The sequence below is a fragment of the Suricata suricatta genome, chromosome 10 (assembly GCF_006229205.1).
Source record: "Suricata suricatta isolate VVHF042 chromosome 10, meerkat_22Aug2017_6uvM2_HiC, whole genome shotgun sequence".
Classification (NCBI taxonomy): domain Eukaryota; kingdom Metazoa; phylum Chordata; class Mammalia; order Carnivora; family Herpestidae; genus Suricata; species Suricata suricatta.
The window spans coordinates 87,932,369-87,959,990 of NC_043709.1; the positions used below are offsets into that span (position 1 = coordinate 87,932,369).

At 37.7% G+C, this 27,622-nt stretch overlaps 1 protein-coding gene and 1 long non-coding RNA gene across 3 annotated transcripts in view; both read left to right on the forward strand.

The window, feature by feature from the left end:
• Positions 1 to 11,822, forward strand: part of PLCZ1 (phospholipase C zeta 1) — a 50,536-nt gene extending 38,714 nt beyond the window's left edge. For both annotated transcript variants that reach the window (XM_029954620.1, XM_029954621.1), the window contains 3 exons: positions 6,713 to 6,845; positions 10,760 to 10,909; positions 11,692 to 11,822. In XM_029954620.1, the coding sequence (XP_029810480.1) occupies positions 6,713 to 6,845; positions 10,760 to 10,909; positions 11,692 to 11,777 (369 nt within the window). In that variant the 3' untranslated portion in view covers positions 11,778 to 11,822. The remainder of the gene's footprint in view (positions 1 to 6,712; positions 6,846 to 10,759; positions 10,910 to 11,691) is intronic.
• Positions 11,823 to 12,267: 445 nt separating this feature from the next.
• Positions 12,268 to 23,532, forward strand: LOC115305507. The gene is made up of 4 exons (XR_003914817.1): positions 12,268 to 12,451; positions 21,717 to 21,854; positions 21,950 to 21,965; positions 23,518 to 23,532. It is a non-coding gene; the product is annotated as an uncharacterized LOC115305507 (long non-coding RNA).
• The last annotated feature ends 4,090 nt before the right edge of the window (positions 23,533 to 27,622 follow it).

The following is a 27,622-nucleotide window of genomic DNA, read 5'->3' on the forward strand; positions in this document are numbered from 1 at the left end:
AACATTGAGGTACATGTGCCCCTATGCATCAGCACTTCTGTATCCCTTGGGTAAATCCCTAGCAGTGCTATTGCTGGGTCATAGGGAAGTTTTGTTGATAGTTTTTTTGAAGAACCTCCACACTGTTTTCCAGAGCAGCTGCACCAGTTTACATTCCCACCAACAGTGTAGGAGGGTGCCCATCTCTCCACACCCTTGCCAGCATCTATAGTCTCTTGATTTGTTCATTTTAGTCACTCTGACTGGTGTGAGGTGGTATCTCATTGTGGTTTTGATTTGTGTTTCCCTGATGATGAGTGATGTTGAGCATCGTTTCATATGCCTATAGGCCATCTGGATGTCCTCTTTGGTGAAATGTCTGTTTATGTCTTCTGCCCATTTCTTCACTGGGTTATTTGTTTTGTGGGTGTGAAGTTTGGTGAGTTCCTTGTAGATTTTGGATACTAGCCCTTTATCTGATACGTCATTTGCAACTATCTTTTCCCATTCTGTCAGTTGCCTATTAGTTTTCTTGATTGTTTCCTTTGCAGTGCAGAAGCTTTTGATCTTGATGAGGTCTCAATAGTTCATTTTTGCTTTCATTTCCCTTGCCTTTGGGGATGTGTTGAGTAGGAAATTGCTGCAGTTGAGGTCAAGGAAGTTGTTTCCTACTTTTTCCTCAAGGGTTTTGATGGTTTCATTTAGGTCCTTCAGCCATTTTGAGATTATTTTTGTGTATGGTGTAAGAAAGTGGTCTAGTTTCATTCTTGTGCATATTGCTGTCCAGTTCTCCCAGCATCACCTGCTAAAGACGTAGTCTTTTTTCCATTGGGTACTCTTTCCTTTCTTGTCAAAATTTAATTGGCCATACATTTATGGGCCCAGCTCTGGGTTCTCTATTCTATTCCATTGGTCTATGTGTCTGTTTTTGTGCCAATACCATACTGTCTTGATGATGACAGCTTTTAATAGAGGCTAAAGGATTGTGATGCCTCCCATTTTGGTTTTCTTCTTCAATATAACTGGCTATTCGGGGTCTTTTGTGGTTTCATATGAAATTGAGGATAGCTTGTTCTAGCTTTGAGAAGAACGCTGGTGCAATTTTGATGGGGATTGCATTGAATGTGTAGATTGCTTTGAGTAGTATTGACATTTTCACAATGTTTATTTTTCTGGCCCAAGAGCATGGAATGTTTTTCCATTTCTTGGTTTCTTCTTCAATTTCTTTCATAAGTTTTCTATAGTTTTCATCATATAGGTCTCTGTATCCTAGCCAGCACCCTTTCCCCCTGACTCCTGTCTTGTTATTTCATCTTTTGTTTTATTATATAGCCTGTGTCATTTTCTTGGGAGCAAAAGTACCTGTCTAAAATTTATTATTTCCAATAGTACAGACATTTTGGGAAAACTTTCTTATTCTTCTATAACCTAAGTCTATATTTATATTTTTTTAATGTCACTGAATCCTCTGAAAAGCTTCTAGCTTTTTTTCTCCATTTAGTTATAAGCAATTCTATCTTAGATTGTATCTGCACCTGTAGTTTGCAACATATTGAGTGGGTAGGACTCTTTGGTCCCTCCCTTTGTTTAACTAGTTGCTCCTAGAACCATATGAAGCATCTCTGATTCTTTTTTCTTTTTTAAAGTTTATTTTATTTATTTTGAGAGAGAGAGAGAAAGTATACACATGTGCTCAAGCAAGGCAGAGCAGAGAGAGAGAATCCCAAGCAAGCTTGGTGTTGTCAGTGCAGAGCCCAATGCAGGGCTTGATCTCATGAATCATGAGATCATGAACTGAGCTGAAATCAAGAGTAGGACCCTTAATCAATTGAGCCACGTGGCACCTCCTCTCCAGTCAGGTTTTTTTGTGTGTGTGTGTGTCTCCTGTTCTCACTCAAGAAAGTGTGTTGGTGCTGGTGGCTGGTAAGAATTTCCATTCCCTGGTTCCCTGGCTGTCAGAGAACAGGAAAATGCTATCACCCAGAATGCATGCCCCATAAGTCTTCCTCTCTTGGGTCCTTCTTCCACTGTCCTGATTTCACAGGGCTTAGGAGACTATTTTCATCCACTTCAGGCCCTAGCCTTTTTGTCCCTGATGAGAACAGACTTAAGAGGTGTTGCTGTTTTCCAGAGATGGAGGTGGAGATAACAAAATTGAATGAGACAGAAATGATCCTGGCCACTGCAGCACATAGTGCCAGTGAAGTATGCAGCTGACTTTTTTTTTGGTTATTAGGGATTCTGAGACTCTAAAGCGGGGGCATACAGTAGCTAGGTGGATATTGCCTTCAGCACCGATGCAGCCTCAAATCAATTAGTTGGCACTCTTTCTAGGATCCAGTAAAATATTGTCCATTAAACTGCCTTTGCAAATATAAATTTGGCATTCTTTTTATTTTTTTAATACAGCAATTTAAAACAGTATCTTTTTCTTTTATTTTTTGGTATGGTATTAGCTGGAAGGTATACATTAATATTTTTACTTCCATTGATTTCCTTTAGTGCCTTTTAAATTTCTGTTGATCTCTTCAGACTCAATAGTAGGTGGTTCCACATCTGAACCAAGGTCTCCCTGTTGCCTTTTTGCATGAATGAAAAAATGCAAAAGTCTGCAATGTTCTAAACACATAGTCTAGTCATTGTCATTGCTGTTCCAGTGAGAAAAAGGGATGAATCAGCCACTTTATGTGGTCCTCTCCTACTCCTCACAAATCTCTACTGTGCTGGGGCTTTCCCATCTCTTCCTACCCATCTCCCTCCCAAATAATTCTTTCCTACTTGTATTTGTGGGCTTCTCTTCCTCTACCCAGCTCTGAAATATTTATATTGCTAAGGCTTTTTCTTAACCTTCATCTCATACTATTCTCCTTGTGTTCTTTTATATACATTCATGGTTTCAACTACCAACAATGCTCAAATCTTTAATCTGACTTCATTTCTGGAATGCTGATGCATATTTTAAATATCCTACTTAGCATCCTTACATGTTTAATCCCTGTTCTGTCACTTAAAAATATTAAAGGCTGAACATCCCTGCCTAGTCCAATCTTATTTTCTTTAAATGTCAATGAACTTGCTCAAATTCACTGTGTCAATGAACTCAGCCTAGAAAATTCCACATCTTTATCAATTCCTGTGTTCAATCCATCTCTATATTTCACTGATGCTACTTTGAAATGTCTTTCTTATCCAATCCGTTGGTCTGATGCCATATGCTTTTTTTTTTTTAAAGAATTTGTCATCTGTCATCACATTTATTCCTTTGGCCTTCTAAGGGGTTTTCACTTAGTCTGTCTCAGTCCTCCTGACTCATCTTCCCCAAGTTGCCCAGAGAGATTGTGCTCCAGTATTAATCTCATAATGCCTATTACTTTTTCTTTGTGCTTGCTGCTTGCTTTCTTAGTTGGAACTTAGCCCAATTCTCCAGCCCCGCTTCTCACCACTTCCAGTCTCAGACCTTTTCCAGTAACCATGTAGAAGCCTTCTCTATCAACGGGATACCTCCATGCACTGCATAAGCTTTTTCTTTTGGCTGGATTGTTCTTCCAGCTTTAACCTATCTGTTGCATCACACTTATTTTTCAAGACTTATGAAGCCACTTCTTTTTGGAAGTTTTTTTCTGTCACTAAGTTAGTTCTGCTTCTTTTTATAGTTTTGTTTTTCCATAACACCCTATATATGCATATACTAGCTGCTGCATATGTCAGAAATATTGCAGGTTTCATTCTAGACAACCACAATAAAGTGAATATCATAATCAAGCAAGTCAAATGAATCTTTTGGTTTCCTATAACATATGAAAGTTTTGTTTTTACTATACTGTAGTCTATTAAGTGTGTGATAATATTCTGTCTTTTTAAAAAATGTACATACCTTAATAAAAAATACTTTGTTGCTAACAAATGCTAACCATCATCTGAGGTTTCAGCAAGTCATAATCTTTTTGCTGGTGGAGGGTCTTGCCTCAATGTTGATGGCTGTTGACTGATTAGGGTGACAGTTGCGGAAGATTGGGGTGGTGTGGTACTGTTTCATCAACTAAGTTGATGTAATATTCTAAATCCTTTGTTGGCATTTCAACAATCATCACAGCATCTTCATGAGGGTGAAACTCATCTATTCAAGTTTTATCATTGGAGTAATTCAATCACATCTTCAGCCTCCACTGCTGATTGTAATTCTCTTGCTGTCTCCACCACATCTGCAGTCAGAACCACACATTTATTAGTTGGCTGTCTTACTTGGGCATGGTTTGTGGCACCCTCAAATAATTACCATAGTAACATCAAAGACCAATGATCATAGATCACTATAATAAATATAATAATATTGAAAAGGTTTAAAATGTGAGAATTACCAAAATGTGACACAGAAGCATGAAGTGAGCACATGCTGTTGGGAAAATGGTGCCTATAGACTTGCTTGATGCAGAATTGCCAGAAGCCTTCAATTTGTAAAAAATGCAATATCTGCAAAATGGATAAAATGAAGCTTAATAAAGCAAGGTATGCCTGTAATTGTTTATTTACCTGTACTTGTCTTTCTCCCTCACTTATCTGAAGGTCCTGTAAGGATAAGGACTGTGTTTTGTTCAGGTCTTATCCACAGTGCCTGACACAAAGTATATGCTCCATATATGTAAATTAATGGAATGAATGACTTCTTTTTCCAGTTAAGAATACTAAAGAGAAGATACGTGCTCTTTGAGAAAGAGAGGGTGGACGATAGCTAGAATGCACGGATGTTTACAAATGCTATCTGTCTGTTTCTGAAGGGTCTCATGCCAGGACATAAGTGGCATGATGTAAAACAGGCAGGACTAATGATTTTCCCAGGAAACTGCTGCCATGGTTGCATGGGTCTTGCTTGCTTGCTTTGATCATCCTAGGGAGCTTTGTGATTACAACTAGTACAAATTGTGGAAGGCATGATTTGGGGATCAAAAGATCTAGTTTTGCCATTAGCTTTGTGTTCCCGGTAAAGACATTTCAACATTTCTGGTTTAATTTTTGTCATCTCTCAAATTAAGAGTTTCAGATTTGGTCATCCATTTTCAAACTTATAAAAATGATGCAACCATTTTCCAAGTTCAAAGTCTTATGCATAAGGCGAATAGATGAAAACAGAGGTAGTCTCATTGACCACTAAGGGTTTTCTGTTTGACATCTGTCTTCTGTGGTGGCCCCTGAAAGGGCTCTGTGAACCAGAGTTCAATTATTTGTAAAAATTATTTGAATAATAGCTTCTAAATTCTCTTTCAGTTCTCATATTCAGTTATTATTATTATTTTCAGTGACTTTTTTTTGGCATGAGGTGCACCAAAGCTGAATCTTCTCCTTATTAGTTGAACAGTCACCATGGTTTCCAGCTAATAGTTAAATATGTGGATGTAGGAAAGGGAGAATTACACATTGGCCCTTTTTCTGTTTTTTTTCTCTTCCTTTGTTCTTTAATTCCTTCTTACTTTCTTTTTCATACTTATTTATTTGTTCCCATTTATTATAATCTTTGGAAATTGAAATTACACCTTAATTTTTATATTAGTGCATTTTACAAATTAATACACCTCAAATATAATTTTTTGTTTGGACTTTGCTCCTTAACAAAACCTAACTTCAATAGATTAATAAAAGGTTAAACAAAACTATGATTAGTTAAAGTATTCTGATACCCAGTTCTTAATATACATATGAAATCATGGATTTTTGTCAGACTCTGGTTACTTATGATAATATTGACAACAAGAGATAATATAAGATTTTGTGATAAATTATCCAAACATATAAATTATACTATCAAAAATGCTATCATAGAAAATTATGGAGTGTTTTTTTTTACATTTCAGAAGTAGTATTAATATTGTTTCTAATTTTTGGCTGTAGACAAACAAATGACTTTCAAAATAGTTCATGTTATCAGAGTAACCTAGTCTGATTTAGAGTAGACTGTAATGGTAACAATACTTATATATTTTTTAATTTTTAATGTTTATTTATTTTTGAGAGACAGAGACAGCATGAGTCGGGGAGGGGCAGAGAGAGAGAATGAGAGAGACACAGACTCTGAAGCTTTGAGCTGTTAGCACAGAGCCTGACATGGGGCTCGAACCCACAAGCCATGAGATCATGACAAGAGCCGAAGTCAAATGCTCAATCGAGTGAGCTATCCAGGCCCTCCTGTAACAGTACTTTTAAACAATGGTTTTTAGCAGTCATAACAAATACTTTGGTTTTTTTAAATTTTTTAATGTTAATTGATTTTTCAAGAGTGAGAGAAAGCAGAAGCAGGAGAGAGGCAGAGAGAGACCGGGGCAGAGGATCTGACACAGACTCTGGGCTGACAGCAGAGAGCCCAGTGGGGCTCAAACTCATGACCATGAAATCATGACCTGAGCCAAAATCAAGAGTCAGACACCTAACCAACAGAGCCACCCAAGTGCCCCCATAAGAGATACTTTAGAAATAAACATATGTTGAACGATAAAACTCAATGTGAATTCTACTATAATTATATAGTCAGAGTGGAATACTATAGACATATTCCTAGTATTTTCCTATTGACACTCGAGGATAAAAGGGTTAAAATTTAAAATAGTCACTATATTCCACTTTTAATTTTTTGGTGGGAACTGAGTCTATAATCTTTTCTGGAATAACATGTTTTATTTTCAAATTATGTGACTATGCGGTTTGATATCCTGCTAAAATCTTGTGTTCAAATGCTTTTGTGCAGCTCATCAGTGGTACCCAGTTGCCTCCCAGTAGCCATTCTTCATCTAACAAAGCTGACACACTAGTGGTTCTAGAACTTTTTGGTGTTCCAAATGATCAAACAAAACAGCAGACTCGTGTCATTAAAAGAAATGGTGAGCTCCTAATATATTTTATTGAACTTCTACTATACTTCTTGCTGGAAGGCTTAAAATTTATCTATTGACATAGTTTTGATACATATTTATTACTCATAAGGCAAGGGCTTTGCATTAGGTTTAAGGTGACCAAAGAGTTATATGCAGCAAAAACAATCTGATAAGATTCAGTGTATTGTTCAGATATATTTTCAGATTACAGATACAAAAATTAATTTGGTCAGAAAATTGCTGCCTTTTAAAAGTTTATTTATTTATTTTGAGAGAGACAGAGTGCAAGCAGGGTAGGGACAGAGAGAAAGAGGGAGAATCCCAGGCAGCCCTTGTGCTGTCTGTGTAGAGCCTGATGTGGGGCTTGAACTCACAAAACCATGAGATCATGACCTGAGCTGAAATCAAGAGTTGGATGCTTAACCAACTGAGCCACCCAGACACACCAAATTACTGATATTTACACTTTGACCTCCTTTTTATGCCCCATATTGATGGAGTCAAGAGGCATTTTGATGGCTGCAAATCTACTTAGCATCTAGCCTTTGTATAGAATAAAGAATGTACAATTGATCTGATACAGCATGTTACCCATTTTTACTTCACTGTTTAAATTATTTTAGATCAAAGGTCTGTGGCTTCTGGCTCTTGCTAAGGATGCCATAGAAACCCACTCATAAAATATTTGGATTCATAATTCAGTCATTTTTCCCAGAAGGGAAATGTAGAAATGGAAGAAGTGACTTGGGTAAGATTTTCAGTTCGGCATCCTGCAATATTTTATGTAATATAGTAGTAGTGACATTGTGACTTTTTTGTTGAGGTTGAAACCATTAAGGACATTCATGTGTAGATTCCTAGAATTGACCTCGAGTCAGGATCACCTTGGGGAAGAACTTGGAACTGATTCTTGAGTCTGTAATTTTCTTTGAGTGCGTATTCCCAAAGTATTGTGGACTTCATTTCAGAGTCTAAAAATATGTACCAGATTAAATGGCACTGACAGAAAAACAGGTGCAATTTTATTATTCTTTGTTTTTCCCTTGGTTGGTAGTCTCCAGTAATATCCACCATCTGTGGCCTGCACTCACAGCCCTATTATCCCAGTGTGGCCCCCTCGTGCAAAGGGCATGGAAAAGAGATGGGGGAAAGTTTGGCTACCTCACCATAGGTTGTCAGTGAGAAGGGATATTGGTGATGACTTGCTGCCCTATTTGGCACTCCTATGGCTGAAGGCACATTACACATTACAATGGCAGTGTCGAGAAATGGTAACTGCTTCTGTCAGGAAGCTTTTAGTAACTTATATCTTGTTCTCTTCATCCCCGTGCTGGAATCTTCCTGGCAAGAGGCACAGAACATTTATTTATACAGCATACCTCTTATAATGTGTTTCTAGCTCCCATTAGAATTTAGATTATGTCCTGAGTTTTATGGAAATACTCCTGCAAAAAATCAAATTTTATTTATCTGACATTATTCAGCCTGTTTTTATTAGAACTCTGGTGCTAAGTATTAAAAACTTAAGATCTCCACTTATTAAAGGTATTATGTATGTCCCAACTAACCCTATTTTAGTTTTCAGTTCAGTATGGGAGATGAGATACAATAAAACTATCATGATAGAGCCATTAGTATTTTTTTAAGTCTATTTCTTTATTTGAGAGAGAGATATAGAGAACATGTAGGGGAGAGGCAGAGAGTGAGAGAGAGAGACAGAGAGACAGAGAGGATTCCAAGCAGCTTCTGTACTGTCAGCATGGAGCCAGACATAGGGTTCGAACTGATGAACTGTGAGATCATGATCTGAGCCAAAACCAAGAGCCAGATGCTTGACTGACTCAGCCACCCAGGTGCCCCAAGTCATTAGTGTTTTAAGGAAAGTACAGAGATTGTAGTGGAAGGGGCACATTTGGAGATGGTTCTTGGAGGATGAATAGGATTTTTTTTTACAGAGATTATGAATGAAGACATTGCAGGCAAAAAGAATAATATGCATTCTAAAACCTGGAGAAGACTAAATTCAAACACTTTAGGTGAAAGTACTGAATTTTAAGATGGGTGGAGTACAAGATACTTAAGAGGGATCAGCGTGAGATAAAATGTAAAAGTTATGTTGGGAATGGTCATGGAAAATCGTAAGAGCCATGATGAGGTGTTAGGTACTTTTTTTCCCTATATTTTATGTAGAAAATGAATAGAAAGGAAAGAAAAAGATTATATTTCCTTTTTCTGGAAGGAAAAAGATCATATTTGGATAAGATGTACTTGTGATCATATTTGGATAAAAAGTAATTCTTCAGTTTTGGTCATGCAGAGAAAACTATATTTGTAACTATCAAATTTGGTATCCCGGTTTACTTTCCTTCCTTCCTTCCTTCCTTCCTTCCTTCCTTCCTTCCTTCCTTCCTTCCTTCCTCCCTTCCTCCCTTCCTCCCTCCCTCCCTCCCACTCTTCCTTTTTTCTTTCTTTTTTTCTTTCACAACTAAAATGACCTTCTCATACAACACATATAATATATGGTAAGAGAGAAAGAGAGACAGTTTATAGTAAAGTAGGGTTGGAGGAGGAAGATAAATCAGTATAAGAATTTTGTGCAGACATTTTGCAGTGTCTTATAAAGAACTAACTCTTACACCTGCTCCTGTACTCTATGGAATTACTTCCTTTTCTTTTTAAAAATTAATTTATTTTGAGATAGAGAACACAAGTGGAGGGCAGGGAGCAGAGAGAATGGGAGATAAAGGATCTGAAGCGGACTCTGCTAACAGCAGAGAGTCCAATGCAGGGCTCGAACTCACAACCCATGAGATCATGACCTGATCAAGACTCGGATGCTTACCTGACTGAGCCACCCAGGTGCCCCAGAATTCTTTCTTTTCTTAAGGCAATTCATTATACCAGCATGAATTAATTGGTTTAATATTTTCATGGGCATAGACTGTATCCTGGACTACTCTCAGGTAAATGTGTGCTTGTTGACCACAAATATACACAGAAAACATAAAATATAATTAGTCACAAATTCTCTAATGCTTCTGGAGGGGTAACTAAAGGGCAAAACTTACTGACATAGCAGGCTAGCATTACCTTTGTACATGAAAACAATGCATATTACTTCTCTCTGCACCTTTGTATATTTGTGAAGCAGATTGTATATTTTATCCAGATGGGAATTTCTTGATTCCATTAAATTACACTTATGAATTGGATGATTTGGGTCATATTGTGATGGATTTATTATTTGGCAAGAAATTGTTGTTTGGGATGATTTATTTTGCTAGAGATCCAAATTACTCATCAACTTGGGACTTTAAAATGAGCACTTAGTCAAAAGAAGGATCAAAGGCTGGCTTTGGAGCCCTTAGCTCTTAGGCCAACAACTGTCTATGGAGTTCTTCCCAAAACAGCTGATAGAGCAAAATGATGTTATTTAACATATTTGTTAATGAAATGCCTAAGTTGTTATTTAACGTATTTGCTAATGAAATTAGGCAGTCATGTTGCCTAATGATCAATCATTTCTGCTCTGAAATCTGACTCCATTTGTTTGAATTCTTGTCCTGCCACTTAATGGCTGTGTATGTGAAACCTTGAGGAAGTTATGTAACATCTTTCTGGCTCAGTTTTCTCATCCATAAATGTGGGTTGTAATAACCCTGACAGGTTTATTGTAAGGATTAAATGAGATTATCTACTTAAAGGTCTTCTATTGCCCAGCAATACTAAGGACCCAATAATTATTGTTACTGTCATTATTATTCCTTTCTCTTTGAGTGTGTGAAAAATTCAAGTGCCCTAAAACATAACTATTAATATTACTAAATGTTGAAAAGAAAAATTTCAGAGAACAGATATTATGTATTATTCCCTAAAGACCGTGTCTATGTTCTTTGATTATATCTTCCTTTATATTTCAGCTTTTAGTCCAAGATGGAATGAAACATTCACATTTATTATCCAAGTGCCAGAATTGGCATTGATGCGTTTTGTTGTTGAAAGTCAAAATTTAATAGCTGGAAATGAATTTCTTGGCCAATATACTTTACCAGTTCTAAGCATGAACAAAGGTAATATTCTTAAAAGTAAGAGGATTGTGATAACAACTATAACTTAAATTTACCAAAGACACACATTGCTGTACCAAATAGCTCTATCCATGATAGTCAGAAGAAAAGGAAATTTTATGAGTTGACACATATTTTCTCTCAGTGGCATTATAGAAATGTGTTCTCTCACAGAAGGTGGGTTGTGGTTTGGGATTGCTGGGAAGACAACCCAACTTGGCATGTATGAGCATTTCTTTACATAGATCATCGCTCTTTTGTTTAAATTAAGAGTAGTCATGACTACTACAAAGAAATAAAGCATGGGAATCAAAGAGAAGGGAGAAGCAGTGACTCATTCTTCCGCCCAAGAAGAGACTGGGAGCTCAAGACAATCCATCTTGACTCCTTTCAGGGCTGCCTTTATGTTGTAGTCCGCTTCCTGAGGTGATTTATACTATGTCCCCAATTACCTCGTTGCAATGTATTTACTTCTTAATACCATCTGAGCTGTACCTCCAGAAACAGAATCTTTCTGAAGCAGAAGGGTGGTGGCTAATTTAGCACACTGCACTTTGAGAGAGGAGAAGTGTGAGCTGTGTGTTCAGTGTTAGGCAGTAAGAAGTCAGAATAGAAGCTTCGAATATTTTATTTTTGTGTGGGGAATTAACACGCAAGATGAATATAACTATGCTGTCATAGTTTTTACGTGTGCTTAGTAAAGATAACCTTTTTTCTCAGCAGCGCCATCGAGAACACTGCTGACTTATCTGTGCTGTTCTAATTAGCTCTGGTTCCTCTCGCAGGTTACCGCCGTGTTCCTCTGTATTCCAAAATGGGTGAGAGTCTGGAGCCTGCCTCACTCTTTGTTTACGTTTGGTACGTCAGTTAGCAACTAATAGTGCCCGACATACTGTAATAAAACAACCAAAATGAATGTCTGTATCTTTTTGTTTAACATGCAGCAAGATAATTATTTGCAAAAACAAATATTGAGCAAATTCACCTGTAATGTGCAAAATAGAACGGTGGAAGAAAGAGAGCCAACCCTTCAGGGGCCGTGACAGTGTGGCATTCCTGTCAGCTAGGTTTTCCTCTTCTTTGCTGCTGGGGCTGCTCTTGCCACCTGCTCATATCCTTTTAAATTGGTAGAACTTACAAGCTCTTAAAATATGTCTGATTATATAAGATATGTTGGCAAATATTTATCAGTAAAAAGAAATGTGAAATCTAAGAGTGTTTTAACTTCTCGACACCCACTACTGCATATGGTAGTGAAAAGAAATTAGATTCCCAGGTGCTTTGTGCCCTTTTATATCCTAGATGGTAATTAGTGTCTGCTTCTCAGGCTAGTTCTTAGATGCTGTGCATTGGATTTGGTACCCTGTAATTACACAGACATTTTTATGAGCGTATATGAAATTGATTTGCAGTCAAATGGAATTCAGTCTCCATACCTGTAAAAGAGATCTACTACGTGGGCTTCTATGCTTGCATCTCTGAATTAACCTACAATGTTTCTGAATCTGTGCTAAACGTACTTTGAAGATTGTCTCTTGATCAGAGGTGAGATTCCTGTGCTATTTCATATGCTGGGCTTCTCACCATCAGCAGGACTTTGATTTACTAAATGACATATGGAGAATAATATAGTTTCTTTTGACTCTTCTTCCAAAAACCAGGCATATTTATACTTATCCTCCCGCATTGTTGCATGGAGTGAGGCAAAAGTACTTAGCATAACTTTTTACTAATTAGGGGACCCTGATAGGTATTTGTTGAAATTAAATCTGAACTTATAACTAAAATAACAAAAATGATGGTTTGAGAGGTTTACTAATACCTTATCTCTTGCTGGCCAGAAAAATACAAAATAACCCATTTACCATATTTTACTACCATGGCTTACCCTCAGAACCAAATATTTAAGATAATAATGCCATTGGGAATTCCAATACAGAAGCCATCAGTAGTAAGAGCTGTCCAAGTGCCTCATCACCCAGATACTCTCTCATGGCCTTTCTAGATGGAAGAGTGGGGACTCTTCCCAGTAGGGAGGCACAGCCAGTTCCCAGAGGGATGATTTTATTTTGCTAGATAAGAAAAAGATCTTATTTAAATCACCTATTGTTCAGCCTATTAGCAGCTGGGATATTCAGCCCATGGGCCTAAGGCTTTAACCTTTTCTAAACTCCTAAAGCCTTTTGAAGATCTGAAATTCCATGAGATTTAAAGACTTTGATCAGGTGAGTTTTGCAAGTATTCATTAATTCTACAGCAGGATATACTTCTATTTCTTGTTTATACTATCAAGATTTGAAATGAGTGAGAAAAAGGATATATGTATTTTTTTTCTCACTTTTTCTTCAGGTACTAATCAAATTCAGCTCACTAACTTTGAAGACCTAATCTTTCATTTTTCAATATCCTCTACATCAGAAATGCATTTTTGAAAGGAAGCATTTGTATTATTTTATTTTCTGTCCCATAATCTTATAATATACCCTTAAACACCTTTGGTTCCATTTTTTGTATACATTATTTATCATTTACTTTTCTTTTGAATTGTACTGGCATATTATTATTATTGTTGTTATTACTATACTATTTTTTTTCTTCTTCTTCTTCTTATTAATTTTCTCACAATAGAAACTATCATAGACACTCCACAGCCAGGGAACGTTCTCACTTTAGAGAAGGTTGGGAATGATGTCAGAAGCCAGTTTTGACTCCTACTGTCTAGGCATAATTCACATGCAGGGAAAAATAGTGTTGGTGAGGGAAAGGAAACAGAAGAAAGGGCTAAATGAGCCCTTGGGCTGTGGCAACAGATTACCTTTACTCCTAGGGGAAATGTCAGTTCCTCAGAGAAATCATCCATAGTTCCTTGGCAAACATTTCCATACAGCTGACAAAATGATAGCCAGGAACTGATCTTGCACCATCAGGTTGGCCCTGTCATTAGTAGGAGCTGGCCTGACACTTGTAGTTGGGCCATAGCATCCTGTTGACCATGACCGACTTCACAGAAGTCGACAACACCAGACAAGGTCACTCTGTGACTATGATGGGTCAAGAAAAAATTAAGATTATTCTGTAACCATGACTGAACACATGAATTTTGTTCAAAAACAAAAATGCCAAACTTTCTCCTATCATGGCCAACATGAATGCCTATAGATTCTTTACCAGCTATACCTTTTGCCTTGACTTATTCTTTTTATGTTATGGATGAGATATATTCCAGTCATAAAATTGCCCCATACTCCTCACAACTTCCAATGCAGAGGAGAGCCCTACTTCTCTGAAGCCCCCCCCAAACCATCTAATACAAGCCGAAATCCAATAGTAAGCATCCTCTCACTGAGATGCCCCGTGGTTCCCCGTTTGTGCATCTCTTTCATTACAACAAGCAATAACCCCAACTGTGTGTGCGTGATCTTTGGCTGGAGGGCACTAACGTAGACTTGGCTTCTCCTTCTGTAACACGCATTACCTTGTAGTGATTAGTGTGACAGGAAAGTTTTGTTATGTTGTTGATTTTGACATTTTCTCTTTTTTTCTGCTTGTGGTTGTTTAGGGCCTCAGAAAGAGCACGATCTCCCCATTTAGACTTACCCTGACTTTTGTTTCAGAGATGGTGGTCTCTGGAGGCTACTGAGGCTGGTTGCTGAGGGGTGAAGTTGCCCTATCTCTGAAAGAAGTGTGGAGAAGCTCCCTGTAGCTACAAAAGGAGGCTTTATTTTTAATTTCGGGTCAGATATTGTGCTTTTGAGGGATACAGGCAACGCACCCAAGATAGTGCCTCCAAGGGTTGCGGTTAAAACCTTTATGCAAATTTCAAGGAATATTTGGGACCCCCAGTGGTAAGAAGCTCACATTGTGGATTTGTATAGAGAGAATGGAGTCATTTTAAGTGAAGCCTTTATGGGCTTGAACAATGGACATTTTATTGGGGCAATATATGAATTTCATTTTGTAGGAGTTATTAAGGTTCCTAGTCTTGGTGCTATATAAACATTTGCTAAATTGCATTTATTTCAAAGTAATAACCCTCTGGAAATATTTGCACCAACAGAAGAGTCTTATGATGCATTTTGGATTCTTAGGCCATGAGTTTGAGCTGTCTGTATAATTAGAACACACATTCTTACCAGCTATTAGAAATCTCCATTTCAGACATCAAAGGGTGGATTAAAGTGGGGTTTGAATTTATGATAGATTGGAAACTATGTGTCCTATATAGTTACACACCAGCCCAACACCTGGTGGTAGTTGGGGGAGAGTTGATGTTAAATGCCTTAAAAACGTACATGTTTTCAGCAACAAGTGTCCTCTTTCTACTTTCCATGTATAAACAGTTTAACTTTCACACTTCCAGTCATCTTTCTTGCTCTCTTCGGGCACTTACTTTTCTAACATGGGACGTATCTGCAGCATCAGCAGTACCTAACACATCCTGGTATTAAACATAAACTAACCTAAACCTTTTCAGCAATATTTTACTGTTAAGAAACAGCCCAGAAACATTAAGTTACCGAAGGTCTTCAGTAAATGCAATAATCTAGGTTACTGGTCCAAGGTGGTCTGGAAAAAAATTAATGCATTGAATATATCACAGAATATACAAAAATTAACTCAAAATGGATTATAGAAGTAAATGTCCAACTATGGGACGCCATAGTGTCCAACTTCAGTTCAGATCATGATCTCATAGCTTGTGAGTTCAAGGCCTGCATCCAGCTCTGTGCTAACAGCTCAGATTCTGTGCCTCCCTCTCTCTATGCTTTTTCCCTGTTCATGCTCAGATTCTCTCTGTCTCTCAAAAGTAAATAAAATGTTAAAAAATTTTAATGTCAAACTATGAAGTTAAAACAAAAACTATGAAACTTCTAGGAGAAAGCAGATAGAATATCCTTGTAACTTTGAGGTAGGCAAGTGTTTGTTGGAATATTAAAGCATGACATATAAAAGAGATGGTAAATTGTACTTCACTTAAAAAAAGAATGTTTTTATTTTAAAATACAAAAATAAAAAGGCAATTTACAGAAGGGGAGAAAATATTTTTAACATATCTATCAAAAGACTTGTATATACACTCTATAAGGAATATTCACAAGTCAATAATAAGACAACCCAATGAAAATGAGCAAAATATTTGAACATGCACTTCCCAAAGAAAAATATGATTGCCCAATAAACATATAAAAAATGCTCAGCATCACTAGTCATTAGGAAAATGCAAAAAGTACAATGAGTTACCGATAGAATGGCTAAAATAAAATAAAAGGAGCCATAGAAATGTTGGGAAGGATGTGGAAACCAGAATTTTTATACATGGCTGATGGGAATGTAAAATAGTGCAATCTTTGTGGACAGTTTATTAGTTTCCTTTTTTAAAAAATGTTTTTGATGCTCATTTATTTTTGAGGGAGAGACAGAGAGAGAGATTAAGCATGAGCAGGGGAGGGGCAGAGAGAGAGAGAGAGAGAGAGAGAGAGAGAGAGAGAGAGAATGTGAAGCAGGCTCCAGGCTCCGAGCTGTGTCAGCACACATGGGGCTTGAACTCACAAACTGTGAGATCTTGCCCTGAGTTGTAGCTGGATGCTCAACGAACAGCCACCCAGGTGCCCCTGGCAATTTCTTATAAAGGGCAACAAAATAGGGGCTCCTGAGTGACTCAGCTGGTTGTGTGTCAGGCTCCTGATTTTGGCTCAGGTCAGGATCCCAGGGTCATGGAATCCAGCCCTGCGTCAGGCTCTGCGCTGAGTGTGGACTCTCTCTTTCTCTGCCCCTCTCCCCTTCTTGTGCTCTCTCTCTCTTTCTCTAAAAATAAAATAAAATAAAATAAAATAAAATAAAATAAAATAAAATGAAAAAGCGAAGCCTATGCTTACATATGACTCAGATATTCTTCAAGGTCTACAAACACATTTACACATGGCTCCTTGATATTTACCCAAGGAAAATGAAAGCTTAAGTCTACACAATACGCAACTGTCGATAGCAGCTTTATGATAGCTAAAAACTTTGAAACTATCCAATGCCCATTAACAGGTAAATGGACAGATAAATTGTGTTATATACATACAATGGCATACTATTTAACACCATAAAAAGGACTAAACTATTGAAACATGCATAAATGTTAATGAATCTCAAAATCATTATGATGAATAAAAGAACATAAGCAAAATAAGTCCATACTGTGTGGTTCTATTTATTTACAGTTGCAGAATGTGTAAACTAGAGTGCCAGAAAGCAAATCAGTGAAGGGGGTTTGAGATAGAAGTAAGGCTAGGAACTCCTAAGAGGAGTTACAAGGACATTTTGGTAGTGATGAAAATGTTATTTTGATGGTGGTGGTGGTTTAATAAAGGCATATATGTATATCAAAGCTCACATCATATACTTGAAACACATGTGGTTTAGTGAACTTCAATTAGATATCAAAAAAGTTGAAAAACACAAACTCTAAGAAAATAGCAAAATCTCAACTCTCTTTTGGGCATTTTCACCAGTAATCTGCATCAATGGGACACAAAAGGTTGACCTGACTTAGCTGTGACAAAATGTGTTCTAACAGTAAGATTAGCCAACCTTCTAATCAGATCAGGTGATATAAACTTCCCTACATTGGGGGAGAAAAGACTGAGTGGAGTGTTAAGCATAGAGCACTATTCTAGACTCTGTGGGGTGCTGGGCTTGACAGAAACTTTCGTGAAGTTTCTTGTACAATATTTATGGCAACCCATATATACTGAACACCATTCATGTAACCAGTAAAAACTACTTCTAATATCCCTATGCTAATTGACATACTATATTGTGTAGATATAGGCAGAGATATTTGAAGCCCATGAAGTATCACCTTTGGAGTGTAGATTGCTGATTAGAGCTTTAAAAATGTTAACTGGGGGCCCCTGAGTGGCTCAATTGGTTAAGTGTCCGGCTTTGGCTCAGGTCATGATCTCATGGTTCATGGGTTCGAGCCCCGCATCGGGCTCTGTGCTGACAGCTAGCTCAGAGCCTGGAGCCTGTCTTCTGAATCTGTGCCTCCCTCTCTCTCTGATCCTCCCCTGCTCACACTGTCTCTCTCTCTCAAAAATAAATAAAACATTAAAAAAATTAATTATAAAAATGTTAGCTGATCTCTTTGGGAGGTTGATTAAAACTAATTTATGCGCACACAGATGTACCCATGCACCACACATGCAAATACATATACATATGCACACACACAAGCTCATACATATATGTTACGTTTTATTCTGAAGTTAGTAAATTATATTTAAACCAAAACAAGAGATGGATTGACCTTGAATTTTTTAGATCCATTTAAAATACCCAAATAATTATTTTTGTTCCTTGTCTAGAACAGTGGTTTTCAGCCTTATCTGTAAACAGAAGCCATTTAGAACATTAAAAAATATTTTTAGAGATTCTGAAAATTGATGTGACATTGCTTGAGCGCTGAGATTTTAGTTTTTATTTTTGTAAACATTTTTATTCTGAGAGAGAGAAAACACACGTGTAGGGGAAGGGCAGAGAGAGGGAGAGACAGAATTCCAAGCAGGAACCCATGAACCGTGAGATCATGTCCTGAGCTGACATCAAGAGTTGGTAGCTGAACTGAATGAGCCACCCAGGCGCCTGGGGTGCTGAGATTTTAAAGAGTTCTTCGGTTTATTCAAATGCAGCGCTTTCTAAGTCTGTCCTCAAACCAGTGTCAGTAGCACAGTCTGAGGACTATTTAGAAATGCAAAGGCCAACAGGAGAAGCCAACCAGGGGATTGAAGAGAGAGAAAAGAGTGAGTTCAGCGGATGTCTTCCCCTGGTTCCCCCCAATGAGGTTACATACCTTGGAGTGATCGGAGCATCAGTTTGACTTGCTTATCTCCTGGTTTCTGGTCAGTACGAGAATCAGAGTCAGAACACGAAATATTAAAGAATGAAAACAAATATTCTGATTTACTTTTACATTCATTCACATGTGATACGTTGTAGGAATAGAAAACAGCCTCCAGCATATGGAATGTTAAAAGTATTTTAAATGGCACAAATTTATTTTTTCTATAGTTGGTTCACTCAAAATTTATGTCCTCTGTTTTTCAAGGTATTTGCCTTTGGTTCCAACCTCTATATTAAAACTTAAATGATCAGAGATAACATTATTGAATGATCTAGTGAGAAATGAGGGAGCTAGCACATAACAAAATAAGTAAAAGCAAAGAAACAATCAATCAAAAGCCTAACTTAATTCAAGTCAGTTTTTGGCCCTATGAGCAATGAAGATTGGGCCTGGGGGTTAGAACAGGACTGTTGCAGGAGAGACGGTACGTAACAGAGGTGCTGAGAATTAAGTTAGAACAAGGTGACAGGTGTATTTTCTTATTAAAAGACAGTAAATCAAAACAGTTTTCTCAAGTAATATATGTTATTCTGTAAAAACTACAAAGCTATAAATCATGATACACCATGGTATCAAATAATATCTTTTATTTTTTTCATATTTTGTAAAAAATTCAATTCCTTTCCTTCGACTATTCTCTAGAGCTGGGCCATCCCATAGTATTGTCTGCAGTGATGGCATTGTTTCCGTCCCCTCAGTGCAAAGGGGAGCCACCAGCTATATGTGGTTATTTGCCACGGGTGATGTGGTTAGTGTCACCAAGAAAATTAATTTGTGTTTTGGTTTTACTTAATTTACTTAAATTTTTAAAAATATTTATTTATTTTTGAGAGAGAGACACACACAGTGTGAGCAGGGGAGGAGCAGAGAGAGGAAGACACAGAATCTGAGGCAGGCTCCAGACTCTGAGCTGTCAGCACAGAGCCCAGTGTGAACAGTGAGATCATGACCTGAGCTGAAGTCGGATGCTTAAACAACTGAGCCACACAGGCCCCCCTTGTTTTGCTTAATTTAAATTGAAATAAGCACATGGGGCTACCCGATGGGTGGGTATAGCTCTGCAGTGCTGACCTCACTTCTGCTCTTCTCCGGTCCAGGCTTTCCCCATTATGCTGACTCCCACCATCCCTTATTCCACAAAAAGGACGGATCACATGTCATTTTTCTATATGTGCCTCCTTCTTCTGGCCCTTTTCACTATGTTGTGGGTTTAATCCAATAAGACAATATCTTATTTGGATAGCACCTAGCAGTTTACAAAATGTTTTTACATGCATTATTTAGTTTGATTCTTATTTTTAATATATATAATATGCATATCATATGATAGAGTATATACTATATCTAGTATATGGTATAGTATATAGTATATGATATAGTATATATAATTTATATATTTATAATTATATATAATATATATAGATATATAGATGATATATAGATTGATAAAAATATGTATTTTTCTTAAGTGATTTTCTCAGGTTAAAGCTTCTTAACTGATTTGATCATATAAAAGAGTTCATTTAAAAGAACAATTGATTGACAATACAAACATTGGTGATTTGGGGCATTGTAGAAGAGCATGTTTAAAATTGTTCAGTGATCATGTGAAAAGAACACTGAATTGGACATGTTCTCTTCTTTATTTTATAACCAGAAGTTTGTGCCTTTTTACTCTCTTGTCCAATTCTGCCCCTTACTATGAGTTAGATTTTTAGAAATTGAGGATAATCCCAACTAGACAGACTTAATTTAAAGATTAAATGAAATAATATATCTAAAGTATTTACAATTGTGCCTGACGCATAATAAGGATGAGTATAAATGGCTACAGGGATAATACTCTAGAAGGATGAGGTCAGTCCTTGTAGTGCAGCGATGAAGATGCTGTGTTCTAGCCCTCGATTCCTAGGTTCACAGCCTCTATTCCCTACTAGCTGTGGGACCTTGGACAAAGTGTGCAACTTTTTTTTTTTTTTTTTTTTTTTTAGTTTTCACATCAGGGGACTCAAGACAATAATCACTGTTAAAAGGATTAAATGAACAAATATATGTGTAAAGAATTTGAAACAGTGCCTGAAACATGAATGCCATAGACATAATAGCTATTGTCACTCTTATCTTGGTTCTCATTACTTTTCTCAATGGGAGAAATTATTCTGATTACTCTCCTGGAGCTTCTCTATTATTTTTCTCATGTGTCAAATGATTTTTTTGGTCTCTGTTTACATCTGTAACTGAAAATCTAAAAAGACCAATCATAATTTTTTGCTGGGGGATCTCCTTCTGCGCTCGTGTGTTCTGATCAGTGGATGGGTGTCAGGCCCCGCAGGTCAGCAAGCAGCATCCCTGCACAAGAGGCATAGCAGTTGGGGTTTGAGCACTTTTATCCAGAACGTGACAGATCTCCTTCTGGTAGGGCTGGGAGTGAGTTAACCTGTAGTGAGGAGAGCCTCACGGAAAGGAGATGAATCACACTGGCGTCCGGGGGCTTCCCCAGGATGTACGGCCTGTCTTCAGTGTGGCAGAAGACGGTGGGCCCGCACTCAGTGGCTCCTTGAAGACGCGGTGGTCTCTCCGGCTGGGGCGCAGTGCTGCCGTGCTAGCAAATGCTTGGACTGTTAGTGATGCTCTCAGTTTGTGTCTTGCCCACGTAATTTTGATGCTCTATGTATGTAAGTCGGGTTCTAGCTGGTTTCCAATAGATGAGCAAGGTTTTCCTCTCAAAAATATTCTTTGTTAAGCTCAATAGGAGCTTAGTTAACTGGTAAACTGGCTAGATGGCAAAAACGTGTTCTTAGATTCTCCAACTTTCTGTGGAATTAGAATCAGTGAGGAACTTCTTGGTGAATAGAAATCTATATGTATTTTATGGTGTTTCTTCTCAAGAAATAACATCTCTAATATGATATTCTACAGAGAACATTATTGAAGGTGTGGTTGCTGTTGTTCTCTCAAATGTCACTTCCCACCAGTCCCTGAGAGACACAGGTTAGGATCATGAGAAGGTGGAGGGGAGAAGTTTCTGATAATATAGCTCGAAACTAAAAGAGACAGGTATGTTCATGTTTTATTTTTTTAGCATAATTATCAGTAAAAGATGCTAAATGGATATTAACTTGAATGACATCAAAAATCTGATTATCTTTTAGGTCCTATTTCCTGAAGGTAAGCCCTGGATAAAAATTTTTTCCCATTTGGGCACCTGGGTGGCTCAGTTGGTTGAGCACCTGACTTGGGCTCAGGTCATGATCTCGTGGTTTGTGAGTTTGAGCCTCACGTTGGGCTCTGTGCTGACAACTCAAAGCCTGAAGCCTCCTTCAGATTCTGTGTCTCTCTCTTCTCTCTGTCTCCTCCCTACTTGCACTCTGTCTGTCTGTCTCAAAAGTAAATAAAAATAAAACATAAAAAAAGGATTTTTCACATCATTTCTATTCCTCCTCAGGATCCAAAGTGCTCCCCAGCTCCCCACACACCTCCTGACCTAAGCTGTTCACTAGAAAAAGAATCTGGTAAAGTGAACTAGCTGCTCAGCTTCAGGCAGAGTTGATGTGGTAGAAATTGCATGGACTTTGAATTCAAGCCAGGACTAGGTTTGACTACTGGGTTCAAAAATATTTCTTGACTTTTTTGAGACTTATTTTGTTTTGATTTAATGGAGATACCATTTCTTAGTGTCTGAGTTTTGTGAAGATTAAATCGTGTACTTAGGGTAGAGTGACTTGTACCATATACAGGCCTTCAAAAATGTTACTTTTTCCCTCTTTCTCAATACAGGAATTAGTGAACAAGGAGGTTAACTAAGAAAGAAACTTAGGCAAAGGCAAAAATGTCTTAAGATTAAAAAAAAAAAAACCCAAATTCTGCCAATTCCCAGTTGTCTGTTTTTTATGATCTCTTTATTGATCTTCTCTATTTGGTGAGGTATCATTCTTGTGATTTCCTTTAGTTCTTTGTATGTGATTTTCTTTAGCTCTTTGAGAATATTTAAATAGTTTACTTAAAGTCTCTGTCTACAGCTCCAGTAACGAGGATTTCGCCGGGACAATTTCTATTCGTTTCTGTATTTTTCTGTGCATAACACATACTTTCTTGTTTATTTGCATGTGTTACAATTTTTTGCTGAGACTTGGACATCTTGAATATTATAATGTGACAACTCTGGAAATCAGATTTCCCCTTTCTTCAGGGTTTGTTGCTGCTTCTTACTACAGTAGCTGTTTGTTTAGTGAATTTTCTTAACTATGATTTAGTAGTTTGTACTCTTTATTATGTATGCTCACTGAAGTCCTTGTTCTATTTCCTCAGACTACTGGAGACAAAAAAGTTTTTTTAATTTAAAAATCATTCTAGTCTTTGTATATAGGCTCTGTGTGTATGTTGGGAGATGCCTTTAACACTGAGCCAGGAAGCTTTGCCTCGGTCTTCACTTCTTGTTGCATAGAGCCTGGAGGTCAGCCAGGGATGAGAGCTCTGTGCCGTGACAGGTCTTATCTGCGCATGCTCGTGCCCTGGGCATGTGTGTGGTCTTACAGATTCCCAGAGACTGTGAAAGCTTTCAACGCCCTTGTTCCCCAAATCATCTCATTCCCTAGCCTTTATTCCCAGGCATTTCAGTCAGTCTATTGTTTGCCCAACTGTTATCCCTTATCTGGCCCCAGCAACAGTGCTAAATAATATATTTGCTCTTAAATATTTTCAACAAATGTTCCCTGGGCAGACATCTCAGCACTGGGAGAGTTCAGAGTATGGTGAAATAAAGCCAAGCCCTTTGAGCTGGTCCTTCAGGGAGCACTGGACAGGTCAAAACAACCACAATGATTTTCAAGTAAGATCTGTTTTCTTCCTTCTGTATTAGGGACCTGTATTAGGAATGTGGGCTGCTGTCTTTATTGGTGCTACTAAGGGGGGGGGGCGTGGGGGATGGTGCCAGGTAATTTATTGTCACCAGACTTTACCAAAACTCACTTGTCTTTTCTTGACTAAGCATCTTTTTTTATTTTTATTTTTGTTTTTATGCTGTAGAATTTGTTTCCATAATTCCAATAAAGTTGATTTTGAAAGTTTTTGCCAGTTTATTTGCTGTTGTCTTTGTTTGCTTGTTTTTGTTTTTATGTTTTTTTGGTTTTGTTTTTAGGGGAGAGATGGACCTTCGGAGTTTCCTACTCTATCATTTTTGCTGATGTCACTCTCCACCAATATTATATTTTTTTAATTTTTAAAATGTTTTTATTTATTTTTGAGAGAGAGAGAGACAGCATGAGCAGGGGAGGGTCAGAGAGAGACACACACACAAAATCTGAAGACAGGCTCCAGGCTCTGAGCTAACTGTCCACACAGAGTCTGACGTGGGACTCGAACCCACAAACTGTGAGATCATGACCTGAGCTGAAGTTGGATGCTTAACCAATTGAGCCACCCAGATGCCCCAACCACCAATATTATTAACATCTTATATTAAGGCATTATATTTGTTACAATTAATGAGCCAATGTTGATACACTATTATTAACTAAAGTTCATACTGTATTCAAATTTCTTTAGTTTTTATCTAAGTCATTTTTCCATTCCAGGGTCCCATCTACGATACCACATTTACAAGTCATGTCTCCTAAGGCTCTTCTTGGCTGTGACAGTTTCTCAGACATTTTTTGTTTTTAATGAACTTGACAGTTTTGAGAATTACTAGCAAGTATTTGGTGGAATGTCTGTCAATTGGATTTGACTGATGTTTTTTTTTTTTTTTCCTCGTGGTTAGACTGAGACTGTGAGTTTCTGGATGGAAGACCTCAGAGGTAATTTTCTTCAAATCTTATCAAAGGTACATACTATCAACATGATTTTTCACTGTCGATTTTGACCTACATTACCTGATTGAGTTAGTGTTTGTCAAGTTTCTCAGCCGTAAAGTTAATTCCCACCCCCTCCTTTCCATATCATATTCTTTGGGAGGAGGTTTCTATGTGCAATCCACAGTTAAAGAATGGGTGGTTATCTTTCACTTTCTAGAGGGCAGAATATCTGCATAAATTATTTGGAATTCTTCTGCATGGGATAGTTGTCTCTCTATCTCCATTTATTTATTCATACAGTCATTCATACCAATATGGACTCATGGATAAGTAGTTTATACTTCGGGGTACAATCTAATACTAATTGCCCTACTTCTCCCAGCCTTGGTCACTGGGAGCTCTTCAAGTTGGCTCCTTATCCTAGGGAATATCTCCACTCCCATCGCCAGTTTGTCTCAGCTGGAGGATCCCTGGCGGTGGACCCCTTCCCTGAAGCTGTGGTTGATGTTTGTGAACAATGGAAGTCTAGTGATTAATGTTTTTGCCATATGATCCTGAAAACACTTTTTTTCCTCAGGTTTAAATTTTACAGGTATTGAATAGAATTTTTATTTAAAATCTTTATATATTTTTTGCTTTTGTTATTTCCATATTCTTATTCTTCTGAGATAGTTTCAGCTGGTTTTGTAACTTTGTATTCACTTCTTATTTTGGCTTCTTTACTTCTCTAGCTCACATGGAGACAACGTTGTTTCTTGGACCCGAGCGCCTTCTTTTCTTTCCTTTGCTCTCTGGCCCAGACATTTGTTTTTCTAACTTTCTACTCTCAGAGTTTTGCCTTGAGAAAGATGAAGTTGGTGAGTTTCCATGTTTGTAACACAGCCCTTTCGTTAAGTCTTGACTATCTTGACCCTCTTGAGTAGAACAGTCCCACCTACTCAACTCCTATTAGACCAGCATCTATTCCAGACCTAGTCTTAACCTGTAATCATCTTGTCTGGCTTCCGTTTAGTAAATTTTCCCTTTGCTTAATTTTCTTTTAGAGTACCAGTTCCAATTCCATAAATTTTCCAAATATGTTCTCCAAATATGCCACTCCTTGGCAATAATTCTATTCCTCTGAATGTCATACAAAAATTCTTGAAGTCATTTACCTCTCTCTTCCTGGGATTTCCCTCTCAAATCTGACCGAATTTTCACAACCACTTTACCGCTCTGTCCTAGTTAGTTTTCAAGGGATGGTTTGCCAGTTCTTACAAAATGCTGCTGCTTTAAGAGGGATATTTTAAAAAGTTTCTGATCTTAGTTCTCTATAGGATGTCATTATAGCTGCTCTCTAAGGTGTTTCCTCTTTTTTATCTGATTGATTTTTTAGGTACCAGTCGTCCTTTCTAAACTGGTAACAACTGAAATATGTTGCCCTTTTCCATCACCTTCCTTCAGAGAACTTAGACTTGAGCATTATCACCTTGTTAGCTTTGTAGTTGTCTCTCCCGGCTCTTAGCATCTCATTTCTCCTTCATATCTGCCCAGCCTATGCTTTAAAATCCCAATATTTCTTTTAAGGGAATATCTTCCTCATTACTTCTCAGTCTGACATCTTCTATTTTATTTTCCTTCTTCTATTACCCTTGCTTTGATGGTAAGAAATAAGGCACCTGTTCAAGCTACTTCAGTTTCTTCTTGGCTCCTGGGGTAAATCAGAATCTCAGAGCCAACGGTTGACAGGAACAGACCTTTAAATTGTTTTCTCAATTTTGGGGCATTTAATAATCTCACTCAGCCATTTTTTTGACCTCAGCCTAGGAAGAGAGCATATTCTCTTTTTAAAAAAAGGGCCCTAGTCCTTTTGATTTAAATATTAATAAAATCAACCTTCCTTTTATGACTACAGCCATGGTTTGAAACTCTGAGCTCTAATAACTAGAGTTTCTTAAATTATCAGATACAGAACCTACTTGAGAGTCTATTCTTGAAGTCATGGAGGTCTAATGAGTATCCCTCATGAATTTAAGTTTGGTCTTGTCTCTTCCATTGCTCTGTCACCCTACATGCACTTCAAAGTAGAACACACATGCGTGCACACACACACATACACACACACACACACACACACACAGAGTGCAATTTGGGGAAGCCAAGACAGTAGGCAAACACATGCATGTCTGGAGCTAAGATTTTTAAGCTACAATTCCACCAAAATTTGTAGCGCATTTTGACTCAAGCCACTGTTCAAAATTCTGGCCTATTAGTTAGAGATTTGGTGAAGAAATCCATTAAAGAAAACAGCCAATGTTCTTTTATTACCTAATGCTTAGAAAAGCTTATTCAAGAAAATAAAAAAGGTTGTCTTTCCTTATAGTCTATATTGTTCCAGGGACTATGTCTTCTGTGGTCTGTACTCATGAATGCCTCAGGTTTAATGCTACCTCCCTTTAATGATAAAAGCCAGTCATGTGGTGCAGTATTAAGCCATTGCAAACCACCAACATTAATAAACTCACATGGCCCACACTTACCAAAGCCTAAAGTCTAAGTGGGGTGTCTTGGTCCACTGAAACTTCTATGTTTAGGCTACATAGGCCCCAGCATTCTTTCTGAGGAAAAAGCTTTCATTAGGTTTAATCAGTTTAATTAAAATATTTTCAGAGCATTCATGCTTCTGTGCTAGGAAATAAAATATATCTTAATTTGTGACACTTGTGTGGCAATAGGAGGCCTGAAATCACTGAGCAACTGCTTTAGTCACTAACATTTCTCCCATGAGCTATCAAGTCATCCTTTCTGGCCTGGATAATATGTAAATAGTGGGACCTTCCCAATAATTCATTCCCTCTGGGAATCAAGTCCTGACCTTTCACTAAGCTTGCTGGAAGTGGGTCTCTGCTACCACCAACACTTAGTTGTTATAGGTAGCCACGTTGTATCTGTGATCCTCAGTTTCTTTTAGCAAGGTCTGAGTATTTTGCTCTGTGATTTTTGACATGTCTTCCTTTTCTGTGGAAGTTTGTCAGGAATTTTAAGATCAGAATG